The 26,665-nt window shown below is 41.7% G+C and overlaps 1 protein-coding gene across 5 annotated transcripts in view; it reads left to right on the top strand.

Moving 5' to 3' along the window:
• znf804b (zinc finger protein 804B) overlaps positions 1–26,665 on the top strand; it is a 569,768-nt gene that overhangs the window by 494,888 nt on the left and 48,215 nt on the right. For all 5 annotated transcript variants that reach the window (XM_078417230.1, XM_078417239.1, XM_078417220.1 and 2 more), the window contains one exon: positions 1,940–2,080. In XM_078417230.1, coding sequence (XP_078273356.1) covers positions 1,940–2,080 — 141 coding nt within the window. The remainder of the gene's footprint in view (positions 1–1,939; positions 2,081–26,665) is intronic.

Here is a 26,665-nt window from a genome sequence, read left to right as displayed (position 1 = left end):
TCACCGTATGCCTATGCCCTCTGGTTTTAGACTTCCCTACCCTAGGCTAAAGACTGTGACCATCCACATTATATGTGCCCCTCAAGATGGTATATGCTTCTATAAGGTCACCCTTCAATCCCATATGCTCCAGGCCTGGACGTTACAGTTTCAGACTCCTTTGGCTTCTATAAGGTCACCCTTCAATCCCATATGCTCCAGGCAAAAAAGGCCCAGCCTATTCACCCTCTCCGTATAAGTCAAGCCCTTCAGTACTGGTAACACCCTCATGAACCTCTGTGTTCTCATGAAAAAAAAGTTCAATACATAAAAATCCCAATATAGTGCAAAAACACAATAAAGCCTGAGACCCTAATGCAACCAGGGCAGTTCATAGTTCGGAGTTTAGTTGGCATACGTAGTGTTCAGGAGCCGGATGGTTGTTGGGAAGAAGCTGTTCTCGAACCTGGACGTTACAGTTTCAGACTCCTTTGGCTGTGCCCATTTTCTCACCATCACAAGCCATCTAAAAACAGAACCCAGCAGAAATGCCTCAGAACAGATCCGAACTTTCGCATCTATAATTGGGGCTTTCCATGCATGTCCTACTCTGCTAAAAAAAAACAATGATTTCCAAGATACAAAGATATGCTCTTTTTTAAATAATGGGCTGGCAAGTAGCCATGTAAAGACTGTCATTCTTTTTATGGCATATTGATGTACACACCTTTATTTTTCTAACATTTGATTATGTTCTTCCCCATTTTGGTTGTGCTGCATTATAGAAGAAAAATCACCAACATATAGTGGGCCTTTAATAAAATATTAAAATATATCGTGTTCACTTTTTGACAGCAACTTTCCATACAATTGTTGACCACCCGACTGGATTAACAACTTGACCCCTTAAACTACTTCTAGTTCGTTCTCTCCAAGATGGAGTACCTCACACTTGCGTATATCAATTTTTTTCTGCCATCTATTTGCCACTCTGCTAACCTGTGACCTCGTACTCCACCACACTCCAAATTGTGTGAGAAAATACTCAATAGTATAGATCAACTGCTTCTCAGTAGAGACCAATAATGTTTCCATAAAGATAACAGAACAAATGAGGGATAAATATTATGACAACTGCCTTATTAATTGTACTTGCAATCTGTCAAAGTTCCCAGAATCATGATAAAATTAATCTAAGTTTCTAATACAGCTTCACTTTAGACTGAAGTAAAAATGAGCTGTAACCCTGTGTGTTGGGTTACAACTGTGGAAGCAGACCCTGGATCGGGACTGATGCCTCAACCCAAAATGTTGACTATCTCTCTGACCCCACCCATGTTGCCTGAGCTTCCAGGTTTCTCCAGCAGTTTGTTTGTTTTTTGCTTCAGATTGCAGCATTTGCAGTCCAAGTGTCTTTCTTCTTTATTTTAGACTGCAGTAATGGGAGAAGCAAGACAGAAATAGGAGACATTATGCACCAGGAACTATTTTATGCACTACCAGAAATTACTACTTTTAGCAGGAGCAATGGATTTTCCGAAGAAGGCTGCTGACCTAAAATGCCACCTATCCATTCCCACCAGATATGCTGCCTGGCCTACTGAATTACTCCAGTTCTTTGTTTGACACAATTGATTTTCTGACTCTTTTCTAAGGATGGGATTATCATACACATTCTTAAGTTCTCTGTTCTGACCTATTGTGAAATATTGAACCGTAGGATATGGTGTTATTTTACTATGCAGTGAATTCAGCCTCTCATTTGTTTGCTCCATTGAAAAGCTCCCCAGGGTGAAAGGTGATGATAGACACCAATTTCTATTTTGACTTTTCTCTCCAATTTAGTGTGTTTGAGAACCGTTGCCATGGAAACCATACTTTGCCACGGTGTACGTTGTCTCTGCTCACTCACGTCTCAGTTGAGTACTAACATGATAACCTACCAATTTTATCTCTGCAGGATGCTGGAAAGGAGAAGGCCATAGCAAAAGCACTTGAGGACCTGAAAGCCAATTTCTACTGTGAACTGTGTGACAAGCAGTACCACAAACATCAGGAATTTGATAATCATATAAATTCCTACGACCATGCACATAAACAGGTTGGTGGCAGTTTGTTCATTTAAGTAGACTTAAAATTTAATGGAAGGACACTTATGTCAAGAAAGTTATCCATGAAGAAGGCATTAATTAAACAGAAGAACATCAACATAATTTGCACCTGCCAGATCATTACCACAGCTGAATATATTTTAATTGCAGCCATGTGTATCACAGATCGAAATAAAACATTGGGTATATTTAGGCAGGAAATCAGTTATTGTTCCCTCTGCATAACTCCGGATGAGCAGTTACATCTTAACTTCTGCTGCCGCTTATTGCAAATATATTCGGATCCAGTTTTGCAATTTGGCCATCATACTATATCTCGTCCAGCCTCTGAAATCTACCTAATAAAAATAGTCAATTTAAGTCTGATTTAAATAGTCTGAATGTGAAACATATAAAAAACAATCGAAACAATTCTCAGTTCTGTGTACACAACCCAAGTTTCTAGACAGATACTTGGAGGTAATTTCCTTTCTGGGCTGCAACATATGAGCACTTGCTTTCTCAGTCCGATGCAGTTATACCAGGGAATCTTCAAGCCAAACTCACCCTGCAAAACCTATTTTACGAATATCAAGATAATCAATTTCAATGGAGAGAAATGGGTTGCAAGTGGAAGAGGCACATGGATGTTAATTTATATTTTTCAAACAAATTTACTAGGAACGATACCTGTCCATGTTCCCCAGAGATGCTGCCTGACTGACCCATTGTGTTTTTTGTCTTCCAATGCTTAAAGTGTTTTGGGTTTTCTGTATTAATTGGTTTAAGTAGTCTGAACTTGTTGGCTGTGGCTGTTGTTAATGATGGTAACTGTGCAGGATATCAAACGTAGTGACTAAGCATCTGGACTAGTAGCCAGTGTTCTGGAACATGATCCAGGGAAAGGAGTTCAAATCCCACCATGGCACCAAGAGAATTCAAAGTCAAGTCATTAATAAAAACATTTTTATAACCATGAAACTATCAGAGATGGCTGTAAAATCCTATCCAGTTCAAAGTTGTTCTGCAAAGAAAGAAATCTATTATCTTTACCTGATTAGGTCTTTGTTTGACCCCAGACCCACTACTATGGTTTGTTCTCCCTCGGGGTAAGCCCAAGGATAAAGAAAAAATACTGACATTGCCATGTGTGTATTAAAAGACACCTAAAACATCTTGGATTTACAAATTTCTGTTTGGGTTGGAAGTTCAAACCTGGCACAGTACGTAAACTGATGTTTGATTTCAGTGAGGATTCCAGATTTTGTTAAGAAGTACTTTGCTTTAAATTTTAATTAAATGCATTAAATTATTCCTGTGCTTTTATGTCTTTCAAATAACTTAATTTGCTTTAAAAACCTTTCAAATATTAATTGTGTGCATCAAAATTAAGCATTTAACTGTCTCAGAATATTAAGGATGTTCAAAAATCTGCGATAGACACAAAAAGCTGGAGAAACTCAGCGGGTCTGGCAGGATCTCAGGAGCAAAGGAATAGGTGACATCTCAGGTTGAGACCCTTCTTCAGACAGAATCTATGGCAGCTTTGACACAAGGCAGTGTGTCATTCCCAGCCTTGCTGTTTGTCAAAGCCTTTCAGAAGTGGGACCTCTCCACTACACCAACCACTCACTGCCTGGTTGTCATACAGAAGAGGGGCTACCTGAAGGGGAGGTCAACAAGATCATTTCCTAAATAGACAATAGACAATAGACAATAGGTGCAGGAGTAGGCCATTCAGCCCTTCGAGCCAGCACCGCCATTCAATGCGATCATGGCTGATCACTCTCAATTAGTACCCCGTTCCTGCCTTCTCCCCATACCCCCTCACTCCGCTATCCTTAAGAGCTCTATCCAGCTCTCTCTTGAAAGCATCCAACGAACTGGCCTCCACTGCCTTCTGAGGCAGAGAATTCCACACCTTCACCACCCTCTGACTGAAAAAGTTCTTCCTCATCTCCATTCTAAATGGCCTACCCCTTATTCTTAAACTGTGGCCCCTTGTTCTGGACTCCCCCAACATTGGGAACATGTTATCTGCCTCTAATGTGTCCAATCCCCTAATTATCTTATATGTTTCAATAAGATCCCCCCTCATCCTTCTAAATTCCAGTGTATACAAGCCCAATCGCTCCAGCCTTTCAACATACGACAGTCCCGCCATTCTGGGAATTAACCTAGTGAACCTACGCTGCACGCCCTCCATAGCAATCTGGCCCAAATCAAAATGGGAGTGCAGGAATTGTGTGCGGCGATTTGAGGCAGTAGCCCAAGTTTATCCCAATCTGGTCCACTGTTTCAATACCCCATTTAATTTTTAATATTTTGTGAATATTTTTGAAGTTGACATCAACTGTGTTTGACATGTTTAATAGCAGATTAAGCTTGGGGCACAGTTTAACTCATTGTCACAGCATTCTGTTGGTCTTGTTTAGTTTCTGCTGTGTGATGCTGTTTATGGCTGGATCGGTACGTTGGCACGTTGGCGCTTTTTCAGGATGTTACCTCTAGAAGGCCACACCAGTGAGGTGTGAACCTTATAGGAAGGGAAGCGGCAAGTGTTGGGGCTCACCAGAACTTCAGTATTACATTGAAAAATGTTTTTAAAAATCAGTACTGCATTGAAAATAGCTGAGGATTTGCCACTGGTCCCTGAAGGAGCTCACTGGTTATTGATTGCCAACTTGAGAATGATCTACCGGCACGGTAGCGCAGCGGTAGAGTTGCTGCTTTACAGCGAATGCAGCGCCGGAGACTCAGGTTCGATCCTGACTACGGGTGCTGCACTGTAAGGAGTTTGTACGTTCTCCCCGTGACCTGCGTGGGTTTTCTCCGAGATCTTCGGTTTCCCCCCACACTCCAAAGACGTACAGGTATGTAGGTTAATTGGCTGGGTAAATGTAAAAATTGTCCCTAGTGGGTGTAGGATAGTGTTAATGTACGGGGATCGCTGGGCGGCACGGACTTGGAGGGCCGAAAAGGCCTGTTTCCGGCTGTATATATATGATATGATATGATATTTACTTCTCCTCTGTTTCCTGTCCCTTGAACACTCCTCTGTGCTAATTTATTACCCTCAAACCCACGAACCCTATCTGCACGACTGCATCCTGTTCTCTGAGCATTTAAATCAAGCACAACAGTGTTGCAAGGGATTTCCATCAGTGATTTGTATGGTAGTTTTGACACTGCACCAGATTTACACTCCCATGCAGTATTAAACCAAGCTCTCTGAGAGTATCTCCTCCAGGGAGTCACAACTTGTTCACTTTATAGTCTGACTGAGCCCCGAGTCTGGATTTACACTGTCAATTTAGTGCGGTTTATTGTTGTCTAGAGTAGAGTTGAGCTCGAACCTGCGTCTGGCTGCATATTATCTGAACCCGAGTGTACTTGACGCCGTGGAGAAAATGGAAGCGCACCTTTATGAAAACAGTATTCATTATAAGAACATAGGCTCTAAAATTCATCAAAATTAAATTCTGACAGTTACCTTCATCACCATCTCCTGTGAATACACTGGAAGATAACTGTCAGGATTTAATGCTGATGAATTTTACTGACACAAGGCTTCTATCGTGCCCCGTGGTCAGGAAGCCTGGCTGCTTGGAAGGCAGGGATGGCAGGGTGCCTCTTCAATCCCCTAACTTGAGAATAATTCTTTAAAGCACTTTTTTTTAATGAACCGTGGCCCAGATCTCACTATTCTGGTGACAAAATGCTGCAGCCTCCCAGCTTCTAGATAGATGTCATGCCCCCTGACTACTCCACTGACAATATGTCAAAATCATCGGTAAAATAGGAGACACCAGGACGTGTGATGGAAGTCTCTTCCCTCTGGTGTTATCGTCTGGAATCATGGCACTGAGGATTGAAACTAAAGGGATCAGCCATTTGGCACTGAGAGGAGGAGAGAGGAAAAATTTAATATCAATCTGAGGGGCAGCTTTTTCACACAAAGGGTTGATGGCACATGGAATGAGCTGTCATCGGAGGTAGCTGAGGCACGTACTATATTAACATTTAAAAGACATTGGACAGGTACATGTAAAGGAAAGGTTTAGAGGGATATGGGCCAAACGTGGGCAGGTGGACTAGAGCAGATAGGGCATCTTGGCCAGCAAAGGCAAGTTGGTCTGAAGGGTCTGTTTCTATGACACTATGTGCATTTGGACCCCCTATCCCAGAGCTCAGAGGTTTGTCATTCTACACATTCAACACAGGGCAGAAAGAATGGAATTAAGGCACGAACCAGCCGAGATTTTATTGTGTTCGAGCAGGCTTGAGGGTCTGTGTGGCCTCTTCCTGTTTCCATCATTTATGTTCTTCTAAATCTGAAGCTTGCAGTGATTAAAAGATGTCGATTGAGACAATATCAGTGCATAAAATTATCATTAGCCCAGCGGATAAAACATTCAATCTGCATATGTAGAATTCACTCCTTTCTTTCCACTTGCATTTGGATAAAGAGCGTCAAACCACAGCATTCAATTTGTACACAAGAAAGAAGTGAATAATGTTTTGTGTTTGTGCTAATTACTGTAGTGACAGAAGTGATTTCTATGCTGCAAGGTATAAAACTTTTACTCCAAACTAAAGATGTGCTTTAAAGGATACAAAGTGCTGAAGTAACTCAGTAGATCAGGCAGCATCTCTGGAGAACATTAATCAATGTAATCATTTTCACTGCTTTCTTTGGTACCACGGGCCAGAAATCAATCAGATGTGGTATCTCAAAGTATCAGTATTGGTACTGGCTTATTATTGTCACATGTACAGTGAAAAGCTTTGTTTGTGTGTTATCAGTCAAATGCGACACGGTGGCGTACTGCTTTACCACAGAGGTACTGCTTTACAGCGCCAGAGACCTGGGTTTGATCCTGACTAAAGGGTACTTGTCTGTACGGAGTTTATACGTTCTCCCCGTGACTTGCGTGGGTTTTCTCCGAGATCGTCGGTTTACCTCCCACACTTCAAAGACGCACAAGTTTGTAGGTTAATTGGCTTGGTATAAATGTAAAATTGTTCCTAGTGTGTATGGGGTGGTGTTAATGTGAGGGGATCGCTGGTCGGTGCAGACTCGGTGGGCCAAAAGGCCTGTTTCCGCTCTGTGTCGCTAAACTAAACTAAATCATACCATACATGAGTATAATCAAGTCATATACAAAAGTAGTGTGAAGGGAAAAATACCAGAGTACGCAATATAGTGTTGCAGCATGATAATGTTAGTTGCAGAGAAAAAAATCCAAGGTCTTTTTAACAAGCTACTTAAAATGCATTTTGCAATCGTGCATTATTAGTTAACAAGCACAAAATATTTTAAATTGTGATTAATTCAACACCTTCTCTCAGCATGCATGCAAATTTGCAATCACAGGCTACCTGAAGATCCATAATGGTAACTTTGACAGAAGCCGCTGCATCAGCCAGAAACCAGGATTGTATTCAGTCTTAATACATTTTGTACTGCCTTTCAGAATCAAATTTATGGGAAACCGATCTTATTGTATGAGAGCAGCTTCTTTGGGCAATCTGGCATACTGCTGCTCCTATTTCCTATGTTAACATAGAACATCGAACAATACGGCACTGGAACATTGTTGCCCTTCAGCCCACGATATTTGTGCCGAAAATGATGCCGAGTTAAACTGATCACATCTGCCTCTACATGATCCTTATCCCTCTATTTCTTGCACTTTCATGTGCCTAACCAAAAGCCTCTTATCCATTATAGTACCATTACCATATCTGGTTCCACTACTCTCGATGTAAAAAGCTTGCCAGGCTACATCTCCATTGAAATTTCGCCTTCTCACCTTATAGCTATGTTCTTTGGCTTTAGTTTTCGTTTTTCGTTTTTAATTTTAGAGATATAACATGGCAACAGGCCCTTCGGCCCACCAAGTCCACGCCGACCAATGATCACGCATACACTAATTCTATCCTACACACTAGGGACAATATACAGAAGCCAATTAACCAACAAACCTGCACGTCTTTAGAATATGCTCCCGGAGAAAAGCCTGCGTGGGGAGGATCACAGGGAGAACGTACAAACTCCATACAGACAGCACCCATAGTCAAGATAGCACCTGGCTCTCTGCGCTGTGAAGCAGCAACTCTACCACTGCGCCACTGTGTCACCCTCTACTTTTGGACATTTCCACCCAGGAAAAAAGGTTCTGACCATCTACGCTATCTATGCCTCTCATTATTTTATATACTTCTATCAAGACCCCCTCAACCTCCGATGTTCCAGAGAAAACAATCCAAGTCTATCCAACCTTTGAGAAGCTATGATAGTCCCAAAACATTTCATGGCCAAGGCACTCATTCTCCGTACTACTGACTTTGAATGTTTTAAACAGAGCACAAGGTTGTGTCTGATTTTCCTCAGCTTTCTTGGCAATGATGGATAAACCATATTTACACAATTTTTCTAAGGGTGTAAAAGACGTTAAAAATTACTATTACATTATAGCATCTGATGAGTATTTAATTTACTAAAATTTAAACTGGTTTTCATGTCATAAACTATCTTTGGAAATGATGCAAGGTTTTTACAATTTTTTTAGTAACATTCAATTTTCTGTTGTTTAGTGGATATTTTGAGTTAATTCCCAAAAGTAAAGTTGTACACTCAAACCTAACTTTGATTAATACAGAAAAGAATAAATTGTACAGTTGCTGTACTTTGCTAAAGTTATTCATTTATATTTATAATTGTTAAAATATGAAAACAAACATATATTTTAATTTGAACAAATGTGAAATCACTGAATCAATATAAAAATGAATTTTAAAAACAAAGGATAAAAATAATAACCCATGTTTTCAAAAAAAAGGCTGGTATTCATCATTAAATTCTTGGTTTTTCCTTCTGTAACCACAAGGAAGCTTGGGATCGCTGTAAAAGCCTGAAGGAAAATACATATCCTGTGCTTCCAGTGAGGTGCTGAAGCCAATTTCCTGACTGCACAGTACTCCAGCAGCAGAATGCCAATTTCCTAGTAGCTAGACAGGAAAATAACGTGGTGAACCTGGCCCAGTTTCAGCATTTTCAGCAACTCCTCCCATTTCGATGGAGAGCACTGTCTGTAGACAGTCTACATTTCTTTGAGTGAATTGATTAATGTTAAGCGTATTTAATTACTTTCTGGTAATTTAACTGTTTTCAATTTTTAATTGTTTTTCAATGTTTATGAAGATAATCAAAATGATTGAACAGCTGGATAAACCTTGGTGCACGGCCCAACTGGTTGTCAGAGCATTTCTATACGCAGGGCTTCACCATAGAACTTGAAACAGTATTGCAAAGGAACCAGAGCTTTGGCCCGCAATGTCCACACAGAACATGATGCCAAATTAAACAAATCCCCTATGCCTGTGTGTGATCCATATCCCTCCATTTTCTGCATAGCCAGGTGCCTGTGCAAAAGCATCTTAAATGTTGCTATCATATCTGCCTCCTCCATCATCCCTGACAGCGCATTCCAGACACCCACCACTCTCTGTATAAAAAACTTGCCCCGCACAATTTCTTTCAATTTTGCCCCTCTCACCTTAAGGATATCCCCTCTAGACATTTCAATCCTGGAACATTTCTACCCTGGAACATTTCTACCCTGGAACATTTCTACCCTGGAACATTTCTACCCTGGAAAATTTCTACCCTATCTGCCTGCCCTATCTACGGAGCTCAGAAAGTTATAGACATCTATCAGGGCTCTCCTTAACCTCGAGAATATAATTATATTTTGTCCAACCTCTTCTTACCTTCTAATCCAGGCATCATTCTGCATTAACCTCTACTGCATCCTACCAAAGCCTCCACATCCTGGTTGTAATGGAGTGACCAGAACTGCACATAATACACCAATTGCAGCCTAACCAAAGTCCTGTAAAACCTCAACATCACCACACCCAGCTTCACGACACAAGTAACGATAACAAGGTCTGCACGGGGCCTTGTCCTCCACAAAGTAACTGGCTTCGTGGATAAAATTGTCCCTCTACAGTTGGCTGCCATTGAGTGTGGGTTTGAATAATGATTAATTTAAAGCAGAATTAGAACAGAGAACAGTAGAGCACAGGAATAGGCCTTTTAGCCTACAATGACTGACCAAGACCATCTCTTATCCACCTGCACATAATCCTCCATTCCCTGCATATCCACATACCTAACGAAAAATATCTTAAATGCAATATCATACCTGTCTCCACCACAGTGGGCTCCAGGCATTCACTGCCCTCTGTCTAAAAAAACTTGCTGTGCACATCTGCTTCAAACTTTGCCCCTCTCACCTTAACTCATTTTCTCTAGCTTTGGGATTCTGACTGTCTTTCCTATCTATGCCTCTTGGTCTGAATAATGACTCATTTAAAGCAGAATTGTTGCTGATGATGTAAATTCTGGATGAAAATTCACTGAACTAACCTTTCTTACACAAGACTTTTCCCTCTGTTTAGTTTGCTTAGAGATGTGGCATGGATTGCTTCAGCCCACCAAGTCCGCGCCGACCAGCAATCCCCACACATTTACACTATCCTACACACACTTGGGATAATTTACAATTATACCAAGCCAATTAACCTGCAAACCTGTACCTCATTGGAGTGTGGGAGGATGCCGGAGATCATGGTGAAAACCCATGCAGGTCATGGGGAGAACATACAGACAAGCACCCACAGGCAGGATCACACCCAAGTCTCTGGCGCTGTAAGGCAGCAACTCTACCGCTGTGCCATCTTGCGGTCCTGTATTCCTAGGATGGTGAGAAGGATTTCTATTATTAGGAACACTGATAATCTGTCAAGAAATTCAGCCCATTGCTTACACTCGTGTCTGAATCAATTGTAAGTACCTCAAATCTAACTAAAGAAACAGACAGTGTTGATTTTTTCTGCACCTATGACCATAAATGTTTTTGGACATCTATGTTTTCTGTCTCAGGGATACATTATGAGAAGCACTAGTGTATGAAGTGTTGGCTTTCTTCCAGTATTTACACCATCTGTTTTAGATTAATCATTATTCGGACCAACATTCAGAACAGTTAACAGGAATGCAGAATTAATAAATTTGCACTGGGATATTATTGAAACTGAATATTATTTTGATGCTGCAGAATTTTCGACCTGATCTAAAACTATCTTAGCTCTTTATTTATCCAATTTATTTATTTATTTATTTATTTATTTATCCAAAGACGTACAGGTATGTAGGTTAATTGGCTGGGTAAATGTAAAAATTGTCCCTAAATTGTGTAGGATAGTGTTAATGTACGGGGATCGCTGGGCGGCACGGACTTGGAGGGCCGAAAAGGCCTGTTTCCGGCTGTATATATATGATATGATATGATATATGATATGATATTTCTCAAGCAGTCCTTGAACAGTGGATTATATTTAGCTTTAACATTAAGTTGCCAGGGCAGGCCAATCAGTAACACATTAAAAATATTCAATGCATTACCAAAAATTTATCACGGTGTTCTAGCAAGTCATCGAGTGACTCAGACTGTTTTTATGGGTTTATAATTTATGTGAGCAAGTTCTAGGCTAGAATTAGTTGCACAGAAATAGCATCGAAATAACATCTTATTGCCATGCCGTCACAGTTTTAACTACAGATAAAAAATACAATCTAGAAATTTATTTGTCAATGAAAACATGGATAAAATAACCTTACTTAATTTTTTTTCTGGGTGGTAAGAAATTGATTGCTTCACCTCAGAATATTTGAAAACCATTGCAGCTCTAAACCTATTGCATTGCCGATTCCAGTAAGTTCTGCTCATTTAGTAAAGGAAAATCCAAAGAGATTCCACCAGTATTCTGGGAGCAAAAGAGTAACTAGAAAGAGAATAATTCCCGATAAGATCTAAGAGGTCAACGATGTGTGGAACCACAGGAGATGGGAAAGGTTTCACCTTTGTGAAATATTTCTACCGTGGAGAAAGACATGTATGCTAGGGAACACAGGGAAATAAATAGCGGTGCCTTGAGGAGAGTCCACAAAACAGCAGATGGGGTGCTTCACGGCTTAAAATTCATAAAGATGGATAAATCCCTGGGTCTGATGCAGGGTGGCGAACCAAAACACTACCAATTCCTTTTCTCCAGAGATGCTGCCTGACCCGCTGAGTTACTCCAGCATTTTGGGTCTATAAATCCATGGGATCTGATCAAGGACATTCTGGTATTATGTGGGAAGCTTGGGAAGAAATTGCAGGTCGACTGGCAGAGATATTTGCCATGGGTGGAATGGTGGACGACTGGAGGGAGGATGGCTAATGCCGTGTATTTATTTAGGAAAAGCTGCAAGGAAACACCTGGGAATTGCATGCAAGTGAGCCTAATATTAGTGATGGGGGTACGTTATTTAAGTGGATTCTGAGAGCTTGGATCTGTATGCATTTGGAATGGCAAAGACTCGGTGGGCCGAAGGGCCTGTTCCCATGCTGTATCACTAAATTAAACTAAAACTAAAGGTGACCACGAAGCTTCCTGAGAGCAATGCAGTGGACAATATCTATATGGTGTTTAGCAAGGCCTTCAATGAAGTACTGCATGGTAGTCTGCAAGATGAGATCACATAGGATCCAGGGCAAACTAGCAAATTGGACATAAGTGCTAAAGAAGGTTATCTCTGATTAATGGGTAAGTGAGCTGGGAATGGCAGATGGAGTTTAAATCAGATAAACATGAGGTATTGCATTTTGGTAAGACAAACCAGGGCATGACTTACACAATAAATGGTAGGGCCCTGGGTAACAGAGAGACCGAGGAAAACAGATTCATGCCCTATAACAAGGTAATGAAGTGGTAATGAAGATTTAAGGGCATAATCCAGAAGATGCAGGATCATTTCATTCCAAAGAGGAAGAAAGATTCTCAGGGGAGCAAGGGGCAACCGTGGCTGACAAGGGAAGTTAGGGATGGAATAAAACGAAAAGAAAAGATATATGACATAGCAAAGAGTAGCGGGAAGCCAAAGGATTGGGAAACTTTCAAAGGACAACAGAAGGTAACGAAAAGGGCAATACGGGGTGAAAAGATGAAGTACGAGGTAAGCTGGCCAAGAATATAAAGTAGGATGGCAAAAGCTTCTTTAGGTATGTTAATAGAAAAAGATTAGTAAAGCCAAATGTGGGTCCCTTGAAGGCAGGAACAGGTGAAATTATTATGGGGAACAAGGAAATGGCAGAAGAGTTGAACAGGTACTTCGGTTCTGTCTTCACTAAGGAAATCACAAACAATCTTCCTGGTGTACTAGAGGACAGAGGATCTATGGAGACAGAGGAACTGAAAGAAATTTGCCTTAGGCGGGAAATAGTATTGGGTAGACTGTTGGGACTGAAGGTTGATAAATCCCCAGGGCCTGATTGTCTGCATCCCAGGGTACTCAAGGAGGTGGCTCTCGAAGTCGTGGATGCATTGGTGATCATTTTCCAATGTTCAATAGATTCAGGATCAGTTCCTGTCGATTGGAGGGTAGCTAATGTTATCCCACTTTTCAAGAAAGGAGCGAGAGAGAAAGCGGGGAATTATAGACCAGTTAGCCTGACATCAGTGGTGAGGAAGATGCTGGAGTCAATTATTAAAGAGGTAATAACGCCGCATTTGGATAGAAGTAAAAGGATTGGTCCAAGGCAGCATGGATTTATGAAGGGGAAATCCTGCTTGACTAATCTTCTGGAATTTTTTGAGGATGTGACAAGTAAAATGGATGAAGGAGAGCCAGTGGATGTAGTGTATCTGGACTTTCAGAAAGCCTTTGATAAGGTCCCACACAGGAGATTGGTGGGCAAAATTAGAGCACGTGGTATTGGGGGTAGGGTATTGACATGGATAGAGAATTTTGCAGTTTGCAGATGACACAAAGCTGGGTGGCAATGTGAACTGCAAAGAGGATATTAGGAGGTTGCAGGGTGACTTGGACAGGTTGAGTGAGTGGGCAGATAGATGCATAGCAGATGCAGTATAATGTAGATAAATGTGAGGTTATCCACTTTGGTGGCAAAAACAAGGAGGCAGATTATCATCTCAATTGTATCAGATTAGGTAAAGGGGAAGTGCAACGAGACCTGAGTGTCCTTGTACACCAGTCACTGAAAGTAAGCGTGCAGGTACAGCAGGCAGTAAAGAAAGCTAATTGCATGTTGGCCATAACGAGAGGATTTGAGAATAGGAGTAAAGAGGTCCTTCTGCAGTTGTATAGGGCTCTGGTGAGACCACATCTGGAGTATTGTGTGTAGTTTAGGTCTCCTGATTTGAGGAAGGACATCCTTGCTATTGAGGCAGTGCAGCATAGGATCACGAGGTTAATCCCTGGGATGGCGGGAGTGTCATATGAGGAAAGATTGGAAAGACTGGGCTTGTATTCACTGGAGTTTAGAAGAATGAGTGGGGATCTTATAGAGACGTATAAAATTATGAAAGGACTGAACAAGCTAGATGCAGGAAAAATGTTCCCAATGTTGGGTGAGTCCAGAATCAGGGGCCACAGCCTGAGAATAAAACTTTTTCACCCAGGGAGTTGTGTATTTGTGGAATTCTCTGTCACAGAAGGCAGTGGAGGCCATTTCACTGGATGAAATTAAAAGTGAGTTGGATAGTGCTCCAAGGGCTAATGGAATCAAGGGATAAGGGGAGAAGGCAGACACAGGTTACTGATTGTGGATGATCAGTCATGATCAGAATGAATGGTGGTGCTGTCTCAAAGGGCCAAATGGCCTCCGCCTGCACCTATTTTCTATGTTTTCTATGTGCCTGGCATGTTTCACTCTTTCATGATCAGGAGTAGAGTAATTGAGACCATATTACAGCTGTAGAAGACGTTGGTAAGGCCATATTTCGTGTATTCTATCCAGTTCTGGTGCCCCGCTATAGGAAGAATATCAGTGAACTGGGAAGGGTGCAAAAGAGATTCATGATGTTGTTACCGGGATTGGAAGATTTGAGTTCTAAGGCGAGGCTGGATTTTTTTCCTGGAACGTTGGAGGTTGCAGGGTGATCTTATTGAGGTGTATAAAAACATAGATAAGGTGAGCAGCCATGGTTTTTTACCCAGGGTATGGGAGTCAAAAACTAGAGGGCATAGGTTTAAGGTAAGAGGGGAAAGACTTATAAGGGACCAGAGGGGCAATTTGTTCACACAGAGAGTGGTCCATATATGGAACAAGCTGCCAGAGGAAGTGAAAGATTTCGATACAATTATGATATTTAAAATACAACTGGACAGGTACATGGATACAACAGGATTTAGGGATATTGATCAGGTGCAGGCATGTAAGACTAGTTGGGTTAAGCACCTTGGTTAGTATGGATGTATAGGGCCAATCTAAGGTAATTATCAGAACATCTAGAGATGCAGTGGTTATATTCTTGATTCTTATAGCATTTAATTAGACCATAGAATTTAACCACACACTGCATTTAACAATAAATCTATGAAACATGAATGCAGATTTTTGTGTTCTACCTGTGATTATTTTTTTGATATCAAGGGATGACATACAGTCATTGAACTAATGTTTTTTCAAATCTTCAGTTGGTTTAATCATTGAATGCTTGCACATGATGGTGTACTCAGAATCTTTCAGATTCCCATGGTGGAAGGATATTACTTTGTTCATACATTCTTTAAACCCTGCAAGTCAGTCAATACTTGTAAGGGTATATCTACTTGGGATTTTATTTTACCATATCCAATTTCAGAATTTTGCCTGTATTCTGTTGCATTGACTTTCAGATTTTGATATACATAAAAAACATCACTGTCCTTCAAGGTGAATCATATTAAATTTAATCTTGACACACAATAACAAAACAACACATCTTTTAAAGTTATTTCCTTATCTTGAACAGCCAATTTTCAATTCAAAAACAGTGGCGTCATTACAAAGTGGTCATATTTATTAGCTAAAAAAGAGGAATATTAATGAAACAAAACATGAAGGCAGAAAAAATAATCATAATCACGTATTGATTGCAACACAGCAGAGGGATATTCGGCCCATCAGATGCATGCCAACTCCCAGCAAAGTAATCATATCATTTCCACTTCTTGAAAACCTTTAATATATTCTCTCTCACATGCCCATCAAATCCCATTTGGCATCTGCTACTCTGAGAAGTAATTTACATCATTCAATGAACCGAAAATTAATGCTACTGCAAAACTATGCTGAAAGTCAACAGTGAAACTGAGAGAAAAGTCTAAAATTATTCCAATGCATAACATTTTTAAAAAGGAGAAGTCAAATATTCTACATTACAACCAAGTCTGCAGTTTATGAAATGCACTATATAAATGTAAATTCTTAACAATCAATGATGTGGGATAGACTGGATACTGATAAAATAAAATGTTCAACCTCAGAGGCATTAAAAGCACCCACGTTTCTCAGACAGATTACATTTTCAAAGAGGAATATAGCAACATATTATAGATTAGTCTAACTGATAACAATAGTAATAAATATGCACCGATAAAGAAGCACCATTGCAAAGAATGGTGATAAAGGCACATTAAAAGAGAGATTTAAAAACAGTGAAGCAGATGTTTGGCAGCTGATGCTTCCAAATCAGAATTAAAGGGCGCTCTTTTAAAAAGGAGGAGAGGAGCAACTTCTTTAGTCGGAGGGTATTTAATCTGTGAAACTCATTGCCACCAAAAGGCCTGTGGATGTCAAGTCAGTGGATATTTTTAAGACAGAGATAGACAAGTTCTTGATTAGAACGGGTGTCAAGGGTTATGGGGAGAAGGCAGGAAAATGAGATTAGGTGGCAGAGATCAGCCATGATTGAATGGCGGAGTAGACTCGATGGGCCGAATGGTCTAATTCTATTCCTATAACTTGTGAACTTGTGAAGGTGTTCAGGGCAGCAGTGGCGACATGGGGCACGTACTGCATCATCCAGACGCCAGTTTGCAAACCACTAAATGGGGATTTGATTGTTTAGTTTGGTTTAGTTTAGAGGGGAAGAGCGGAAACAGGCCCTTCAGCCCACCGAGTTCACTCCGACCACCGTACACCCGTGCACTAGCACTAGCCTACACTAGGAACAATTGATCATCTTTACCGAAGCCAATTAACCTACAAACCTGTACATCTTTGGAGTGTGGGAGGAAAACAGAGCACCGGGGGAAAACCCACACGGTCACGGGGAGAATGTACAAGCTCCGTACAGACAGCACTCATAGTCAGGATCGAACCTGGTCTGGTGCTGCAAGGCAGCAACCCTACTGCTGCGCTGCTGTGCTGCCCTAGTGTTCTCGGTAATGTGGCCACTGAAGGCTAAAGCAGCGGTAGGGCGCAGTCAAGTTGTGAGCTGTGGGTGGGAGGACATAGGACAGATGACCTACAATCCAGCCCAATAGTATAGGGAGAGCGTGGGACTTTGAGATTAGTTTTGAATTGCTCAACATCTCTCAGACTGCAACTCAGTGTTGGGTGACTTAAAGAAGAGTTCACTATCATGGAATTTTCCATTTAACTTGACTGTGATACCTCCCTAGTTACAAAAGATGCCCAAAATAACACATAATCAATATGCATATCTGTTTCTTGTGCCTTGATGTCAGTTCTTAGATTCCTGGGGTACACTTTATGTGCTTAATTATTCATTAGGTTTTCATTGATTTTTTTCCCTTTTTTCATCTTCCAACACTTCTGAATTTGTAAGCATAAAGGATTAGAGCTCAGAAGGAGAGAAATCATAATATCTCTGACAAGGACATCGTACTAATATATTGGCTAGAAGTTAAAAATAAATAAGGGTTTGACAATGCATTGTTTAAATGTACTAGAACACAGTTTATAAAAGAAAATTAGTTCAGATGGCAGAAGAGGAGCTCAAATGGTATGCAGTACTAAACTGGAATATCTAGATATTGCCTTTAAACTGAATGAAGTATTTTCATAGAAACATAGAAAATAGGTGCAGGAGGAGGCCGTTTGGCCCTTTGAGCCAGCACCGCCATTCATTGTGATCACGGCTGATCATCTATAATCAGTAACCTGTGCCTGCCTTCTCCCCATTTCCCTTGATTCCACTAGCCCCAAGATCTCTATCTAACTCTCTTTTAAATTCATCCAGTGAATTGGCTTCCACTGCCTTCTGTGGCAGAGAATTCCACAAATTCACAACTCTCTGGGTGAAAACGTTTCTTCTCACTTCAGTTTTAAATGGCCTGCCCTATATTCTTAGACTGGTTTTGGACTCCACCAACATTGGGAACATTTTTCCTGCATCTAACTTGTCTAGTCCTTTTATAATTTTATACGCCTCTATAAGATCCCCTCTTATCCTTCTAAACTCCAGTGAATACAAGCCTAGTCTTTCCAATCTTTCCTCAAATGACAGTCCCTCCATCCCAGGGATTAACTGCGTGAACCTACGCTGCACTGCCTCAATAGCAAGGATGTTCTTCCTCAAATTAGGAAACCAAAACTGCACACAATACTCCAGATGTGGTCTCACCAGAGCCCTATACAACTGCAGAAGGACCTCTTTACTCCTATACTCAAATCCTCTCGTTATGAAGGCCAACATGCCATTAGCTTTCTTTACTGCCTGCTGAAGTATCTGCACACTTACTTTCAGTGACTAGTTTACAAGGACACCCAGGTCTCGTTGCACTTCCCCTTTACCTAATCTGACACCATTGAAATGATAATCTGCCTCCATGTTTTTGCCGCCAAATAGTCAATAGTCAATTTTATTTGTCACATACACATAAGTGTGCAGTGAAATGAAAGATTACCCACAGTCCAACAATAAGAGCAATAAAAATAAGCAATAACACACACAATCATAAACCATCACCAAACAAAAAGCAACATCCATCACAATGAGTCTCCTCCAGTCACCTCCTCACTGTGATGGACGGCCAGAATGTCTTTTCTCTTCCCCTGCCGTCTTCTCCCGTGGTCAGGCTGTTGAAGTTGCCATGTTTCAGGCCGCGCCGGACGGTGAAAGGTCCACAGCGGGCCGACCCAAGCCCCGCGACTCGGGGCGGGTGAAGATGCTGCCGCTGCACTTCGGGGCAGTCGTGGCTCCCGACATTGAAGCCCCCGCCGGGCAGAGAAAATCTCGCGGCCTATTTCAGGCCACGCCGGACGGTGAAAGTTCCGCGGCGGGCCAACCCATGCCCCGCGATTCGGGGTGGGCGAAGACTCTGCCACTGCTGGAGCTCCTGTTGTTGGCCCCCACCCAGGGGCCTGCAAGCTTCCGATATCACATTTATCTACATTATACTGCATCTGCCATGCATCTGCCCACTCACTCAACCTGTCCAACTCACCCTGCAACCTCCTAACATCCTCTTCACAGTTCACACTGCCACCCAGCTTTGTGTCATCCGCAAACTTGCTAGTGTTACTTTTAATTCAAATGCGCATATGGTCAGTAACGGAGAATTTAAAGGACACAGAAGGATACTAAAAATTGTCTTGTCTATGTTGATCTTTTATCATCGGCTTTGAAGTAGGAACTCTTAAGTCGAAATACAAGACCAAAATAGAGAAGTTACATAATACATTAATACATTTTTCACACAGTATATTTCCAGAAAATGTTTTGTAATAAACCAGGGAAGTCCTTACAAACGTTGACACAAAAAGCCTGTAGTAACTCAGCGGGACAAGCAACATGTCTGGGGAGAAGGAATGGGTGATGTTCCGGGTCACCCTTCTTCAGTCTGAAACGTCACCCATTCCTTCTCTCCAGAGATGCTGCCTGTCCTGCTGAGTTACTCCAGCTTTTTGTGTCTATCTTCGGTTTAAACCAGATCTGCAGTTCCTTCCTACACAAGTCCTTGCAAAAGTTTATCTTGCAATTTTCTGAATGCATTGATTACAGATATTTTTGAGTGGCACTGGCTGAACGTTTTTACTTGACATATGGCTAAACATTAACCCTGACTATTGAAGTATTCCACAATGAAAGTTCTGCAATTTAAAAAAAACATTGTCATTCAAGAACGGATGGATTCCAGAGTGGAAAAGTCACACAACTACGCAGAGTAAGGATCTCCGCTCAACTAGAAATTCAGATTTTAGAGTATGTTATTGCATAACACTGAATCATTGTCTTATTTCAGCAAACAGGCACTAAACACAGTTCAATACAGAACTCTACAACACCACCAAAGATACCACATTAAACTTGTGATGACAACTTCAGTCCTTTTCCAATAAATTATTTTCCGCCTTCCTTACTTCACAGGGAGTGGAGTGATCGATCTTGACTCAGACCCCAACAGAGATCTTCAAAATGTTTCAGTTTAATTAGTCGTTTATTGAAGTAGTAATACAAAAAGATCTCTCCAAACTTTTCTCCCGTCGCAGGTCTGTAACTCCCCAAGAATTCAACGCTTGTCGCAGGTCTGGTAAGAACTACATCCTGCCAAGCTCCCTGTGTCTGCCCCTCCCATCTCAGCATTTCCAGATATAGTACCTAGATCTGGCTCCCCCAGTCCATTATGCCCATATATGTATTCATCTCATGACAACCCCCAAGTGTCCAAAAATAACACAGCAAGATACAAAATAATATAATATGCTAAAACAGCTAGCACAAATACAAATTGCTCCTTCAAAACTAATCCCATCTGTCTGCACCAGGTTCCTATCCACCCATTCCCTGCATTGAAGAAGGGTCTCGACCCGAAACATCACCCATTCCTTCTCTCCCGAGATGCTGCCTGACCTGCTGAGTTACTCCAGCATTTTGTGAATAAATCGATTTGTACCAGCATCTGCAGTTATTTTCTTATACATTCCCTGCATTTGTCTGATTGTCTGAATCCCCTTTAAACATGGCTATTGTATCTGCTTCTACCATCTTCCCAGGCTCCACCTTCCAGGTACTTAACACTCTCTTTGTAATAAACTTGCCTTGCAAATGTTCTTCAAACTTTTCCCCTCTTTCTTACCTTAAACCTATTCCCTCCTTTATTTGACAATTTCACCCTGAGAAAAAGGCTCTGAAATATCTACCCTGCCTACGCCTGTCATAATGTTATGTACAGTTGTCAGACCAGCCTGCAACCTTCGATTCGCCAGAGAAAACAATCAAGTTTGTCCTACTTCTCCTCTTCACTAATATACCCTAATACAAACATTGTTGCATAGGAGAATCAAATCACAGTTCCTTATATGCCAGTTTTCTGGTCTATAATATTGTCCAGTTTACTTTACCAACTGAAAAAAATAGTCCCTTGTAAAATAAACATCATGTACCGTGATGTGGGTCTGATGCAAAGATCATGAAATCAAAGCATACCATAACATTTGTAAAATTAAAATCAATAAATGTAATTTATTGGTTCAGGTTAAAAGAATGTTTCTAAAATATGTCAGGAAAAGGAAATCAAATGAGTCTATTCTTGTCAGAAGGTCATAAGTGATAGGAGCAGAATTAAGCCATTCGGCCCATCAAACCTACTCTGCCATTCAATCATGGCTGATCTATCTCTCGCTCCTAACCCCATTCCCCTGCCTTAAACCCCTGACATCCTGAGCCTATGCCTGAGTCCAGCTCAATGCCATCTAAAATGTTGACTCTTCTGCCTTCAGACTTGGTCCAAAAAGTAATCCTGTTACAAAAATAGTCACTAAGAGATAAGAGAAGAGCCATCTGTCCATATTGGGTAAGAAGGAACTGCAGATGCTGGTTTATGCCGAAGATAGACACAAAATGCTGGAATAACTCAGTGGGTCCTGGTAAGTTTCATTGTCTGTAACTCATTTTCACCTAGCCCACAGCTAACAATGGCCTGTTTCCTTTTTCATCATTACTCTTTTGCATATTTTTCATTAATTTGTTCTATATCTCTCTATATCATCATCTATATATTTTGTTTCCCTTTCCCCTGACTCTCAGTCGGAAGGTTTGACCCGAAACATCACGTATTCCTTTTCTCCAGAGATGCTGTCTGACCCGCTGAGTTACTCCAACTTTTTGTATCAACCATTCCCATATGACAGATGTGTACTTACCCAATAACAACTGCTTCCAATGTATCCTCCCGATTCCTGTCTAATAACGTTCTAATTTGCCTTACTCCAATTTAGTACCTTTCTGCGAGACTTGACTTATTATCATGCAAAACAATCTTAAAACTTATGGAGTTGTGATCACCATCCTCAAAATGCTCTTCCACTGAAGTGACCTACTAGTCACCTGGCCAGGCTCATTTCCCAACAGAAGGTTCAGTGTGTTCCCTTCTCAGGTTGTGCTATCCACATACTGTTTCAAGAAGCACTCATGGATCTACCAAACAAATTCTGACCCGTCTAAGCCTATGGCACTGAGCAATTCCCGGTCAATATTGGGGAAGTTAAAGTCACCTACTAAGACAACCAAGTCTAACAAGAGCATGAACCACATAGTGAAAGGTAGGGCTTTGGGAAGTGTTGTAGAGCAGAGGAATCTAGTGTAGGAGTGCAAGTACATTGTTCCTTAAAAGTGGTGTCACAAGTAAATAGGATGGTCAAAAAGGCTTTCGGCACATTTTCCTTCATCAGTATAGAAGTTGGAAGATCATGTTACAGTTATATAAGACAATGGTGAGGCCACATTTAGAGTATTGTGTTCAATTTTGGTCACCAAGTGTGCTTGTTATTGAGTAGAATAGAATTTCTGTTTTGTTTATGCTTTTTCTCATAGACAAGCCACATTTCCTTCCTTCCACTCACTTGAGGAGTTGGGCAATGTACTACAATGACAAGGCTAAGATGTCTATCTTCCTACTTAAGGCATCATACATTGTCATCCGTAGTCCACGTAGCCATAGTCAGGACCTACATAGATTTTCTCTGGTTGTCACATTGCAGGGTGACTTGGACAGGTTGTGTGAGTGGGCGGATACATGGCAGATGCAGTTTAATGTAGATAAGTGTGAGGTTATTCACTTTGGAAGTAAGAATAGAAAGGCAGATTATTATCTGAATGGTGTCAAGTTAGGAGGAGGGGGAGTTCAACGAGATCTGGGTGTCCTAGTGCATCAGTCAATGAAAGGAAGCATGCAGGTTCAGCAGGCAGTGAAGAAAGCCAATGGAATGTTGGCCTTCGTAACAAGAGGAGTTGAGTATAGGAGCAAAGAGGTCCTTCTACAGTTGTACCGGGCCCTGGTGAGACCGCACCTGGAGTACTGTGTGCAGTTTTGGTCTCCAAATTTGAGGAAGGATATTCTTGCTATGGAGGGCGTGCAGCGTAGGTTCACTAGGTTAATTCCCGGAATGGCGGGACTGTCGTATGTTGAAAGGCTGGAGCGATTGGGCTTGTATACACTGGAATTTAGAAGGATGAGGGGGGATCTTATTGAAACATATAAGATAATTAGGGGATTGGACACATTAGAGGCAGATAACATGTTCCCAATGTTGGGGGAGTCCAGAACAAGGGGCCACAGTTTGAGAATAAGGGGTAGGCCATTTAGAACGGAGATGAGGAAGAACATTTTCAGTCAGAGGGTGGTGAAGGTGTGGAATTCTCTGCCTCAGAAGGCAGTGGAGGCCAGTTCGTTGGATGCTTTCAAGAGAGAGCTGGATAGAGCTCTTAAGGATAGCGGAGTGAGGGGGTATGGGGAGAAGGCAGGAACGGGGTACTGATTGAGAGTGATCGGCCATGATCGCATTGAATGGCGGTGCTGGCTCGAGGGGCTGAATGGCCTACTCCTGCACCTATTGTCTATTGTCTATTGTCTATTGTCACTCTATATTTGAATGAGTATATGGATAGAGGTGACAAATTTTATAAATGAACTAGATGACCCGTGGACCCGTTGGGTCCAAATCTCTCCTGCATTGGTTTAGCACCCTCCCCTCACCCACTCCCCCCCTTCCCCCCTTCCCCTCCCCCCCCCACTCACCCATTCACCCACTCCATCCCCCTCAACCTCCCTTATCCTCCTTTCCCCCACTCACCCACTCCATCCCCCCTCAACCCCCCTTAAATCTCCAAAGCCTCCAACCTTATCGTTCCTAAGCCTCGCACGGCCTGGTTTTACCTTCTCCATCGTCTCCGCGTCCGTGCCTTTTTCTTTAGGAAGGAGTCCTCACCAGCCAGTGGTGGCCCCTTCACGTGTCTCCACCAGTCCCCTTCCTTTTGGAGTCCCCCGGACAGCCTCCAACTCTTTTTATTTCTAACTATCGGCGTGACATCAACCATCTCGACTTTTCCACTCCCCTTGCTTACTCTAGCCTCACCCCCTCTGAACGTACAGCCCTCTGCTCACTCTGCAGCAACCCCGACATTATCATCAATTCCGCTGACAAGGGAGATGCCATGGAAGTCTGGTGAGCTGACCTCTACCGCACTGAGGCCAGGCACCAACTCTCGGACACCTCCTCCTACTTATTCTTGGACCATGATCCCACAGATGAGCACCAGGCCATAATCTCACAGACCATTTCTGATTTAATCACTTCCGGCTGTCTGACCTCCAAAGCCTCCAACCTTATCATTCCCCAGCCCCGCAGGACCCGGTTTTTACCTTCTCCCCAAAATCCATAAACACAACTGCCTTGGTGAATCAGATTGTTGTATTCTTAAAGACAATAAACCAGAAAATAGTGAGCGGATTTTATTGTCCTTTTTTATAAGAAAGAACTGAACATAAAATGTATTGTCACTTTATTTAAGGATCTATCGAGGTTTTACCATGATAAATAAAATTGGGATTCTCAAATATAAAATTAGTTTTTCAGAACCAGAGAGGTTGTTCAGGAGTAATTATTGATAATTTCGCTAAAATGTCTCCGTCAACATTGTTTAACCTTTCCAAGCCTTATCACAGAGAGCACGTCAAAAGTTCATATCATTTGGATGACAGGAGGGGATATTTGTCAAGGCTTCAATAGCAAACTCATTGACTGCAGCTGCAAAATTCTGCATTTCTTCATATAACATATAACATATAACAACTACAGCATGGAAACAGGCCTGTCCGGCCCTACCAGTCCACGCCGACCATTCTCCCTGACCTAATCTCATCTACCTGCACTCAGACCATAACCCTCCAATCCCCTCCTATCCATACACCTATCCAATTTACTCTTAAATAATAAAATTGAGCCAGCCTCCACCACTTCCACCGGAAGCCCATTCCATACAGCCACAACCCTCTGAGTAAAGAAGTTCCCCCTCATGTTACCCCTAAACCTTTGTCCCTCAATTCTGAAGCTATGTCCCCTTGTTGGAATCTTCCCCACTCTCAAAGGGAAAAGCCTACCCACGTCAACTCTGTCCGTCCCTCTCAAAATTTTAAAAACCTCTATCAAGTCCCCCCTCAACCTTCTACGCTCCAAAGAATAAAGACCCAACCTGTTCAACCTCTCTCTGTAGCCTAAGTGCTGAAACCCAGGCAACATTCTAGTAAATCTCCTCTGTACCCTCTCCATTTTGTCGACATCCTTCCTATAATTTGGCGACCAGAACTGCACACCATACTCCAGATTTGGCCTCACCAATGCCCTGTACAATTTCAACATTACATCCCAACTTCTATACTCGATGCTCTGATTTATAAAGGCAAGCATACCAAACGCCTTCTTCACCACCCTATCCACATGAGATTCCACCTTCAGGGAACAATGCACAGTTATTCCCAGATCCCTCTGTTCCACTGCATTCCTCAATTCCCTACCATTTACCCTGTACGTCCTATTTTGATTTGTCCTACCAAAATGCAGCACCTCACACTTATCAGCATTAAACTCCATCTGCCATCTTTCAGCCCACCCTTCCAAAAGGCCCAAGTCTCTCTGTAGACTTTGAAAATCTACCTCACTATCAACTACTCCACCTATCTTAGTATCATCTGCATATTTACTAATCCAATTTGCCACACCATCATCCAGATCATTAATGTAAATGACAAACAACAGTGGACCCAACACAGATCCTTGGGGCACTCCACTAGACACTGGCCTCCAACCTGACATACAATTGTCAACCGTTACCCTCTGGTATCTCCCATTCAGCCATTGTTGAATCCATCTTGCAACCTCACTATTAATACCCAACGATTTAACCTTCTTAATCAACCTTCCATGTGGAACTTTGTCAAATGCCTTACTGAAGTCCATATAGACAACATCCACAGCCTTGCCCTTATCAATTTCCCTGGTAACCTCTTCAAAAAATTCAAGAAGATTAGTCAAACATGACCTTCCAGGCACAAATCCATGTTGACTGTTTCTAATCAGGCCTTGATTATCCAAATAATTATATATATTGTCCCTAAGTATCTTTTCCATTAATTTTCCCACCACAGACGTCAAACTAATAGGTCTATAATTGCTAGGTTTACTTTTAGAACCTTTTTTAAACAAAGGCACAACATGCGCAATGCGCCAATCTTCCGGCACCATCCCTGTTTCTAATGACGTTTGAAATATTTCCGTCATAGCCCCTGCTATTTCTGCACTAACTTCCCTCAATGTCCTAGGGAATATCCTATCAGGACCTGGAGACTTAGCCACTTTTATATTCTTCAAAAGTGTCCGTACCTCCTCTTCTTTAATCCTCCTAATTTCCATCACTACTCTACTTGTTTCGCTTACCTCACATAATTCAAT

This window comes from Rhinoraja longicauda, chromosome 2, assembly GCF_053455715.1.
Source record: "Rhinoraja longicauda isolate Sanriku21f chromosome 2, sRhiLon1.1, whole genome shotgun sequence".
In the NCBI taxonomy this organism is placed as follows: Eukaryota; Metazoa; Chordata; class Chondrichthyes; order Rajiformes; family Arhynchobatidae; genus Rhinoraja; species Rhinoraja longicauda.
Note: the sequence above shows the minus strand (reverse complement) of the source record. Positions and strands in the feature narration are given on the sequence as shown.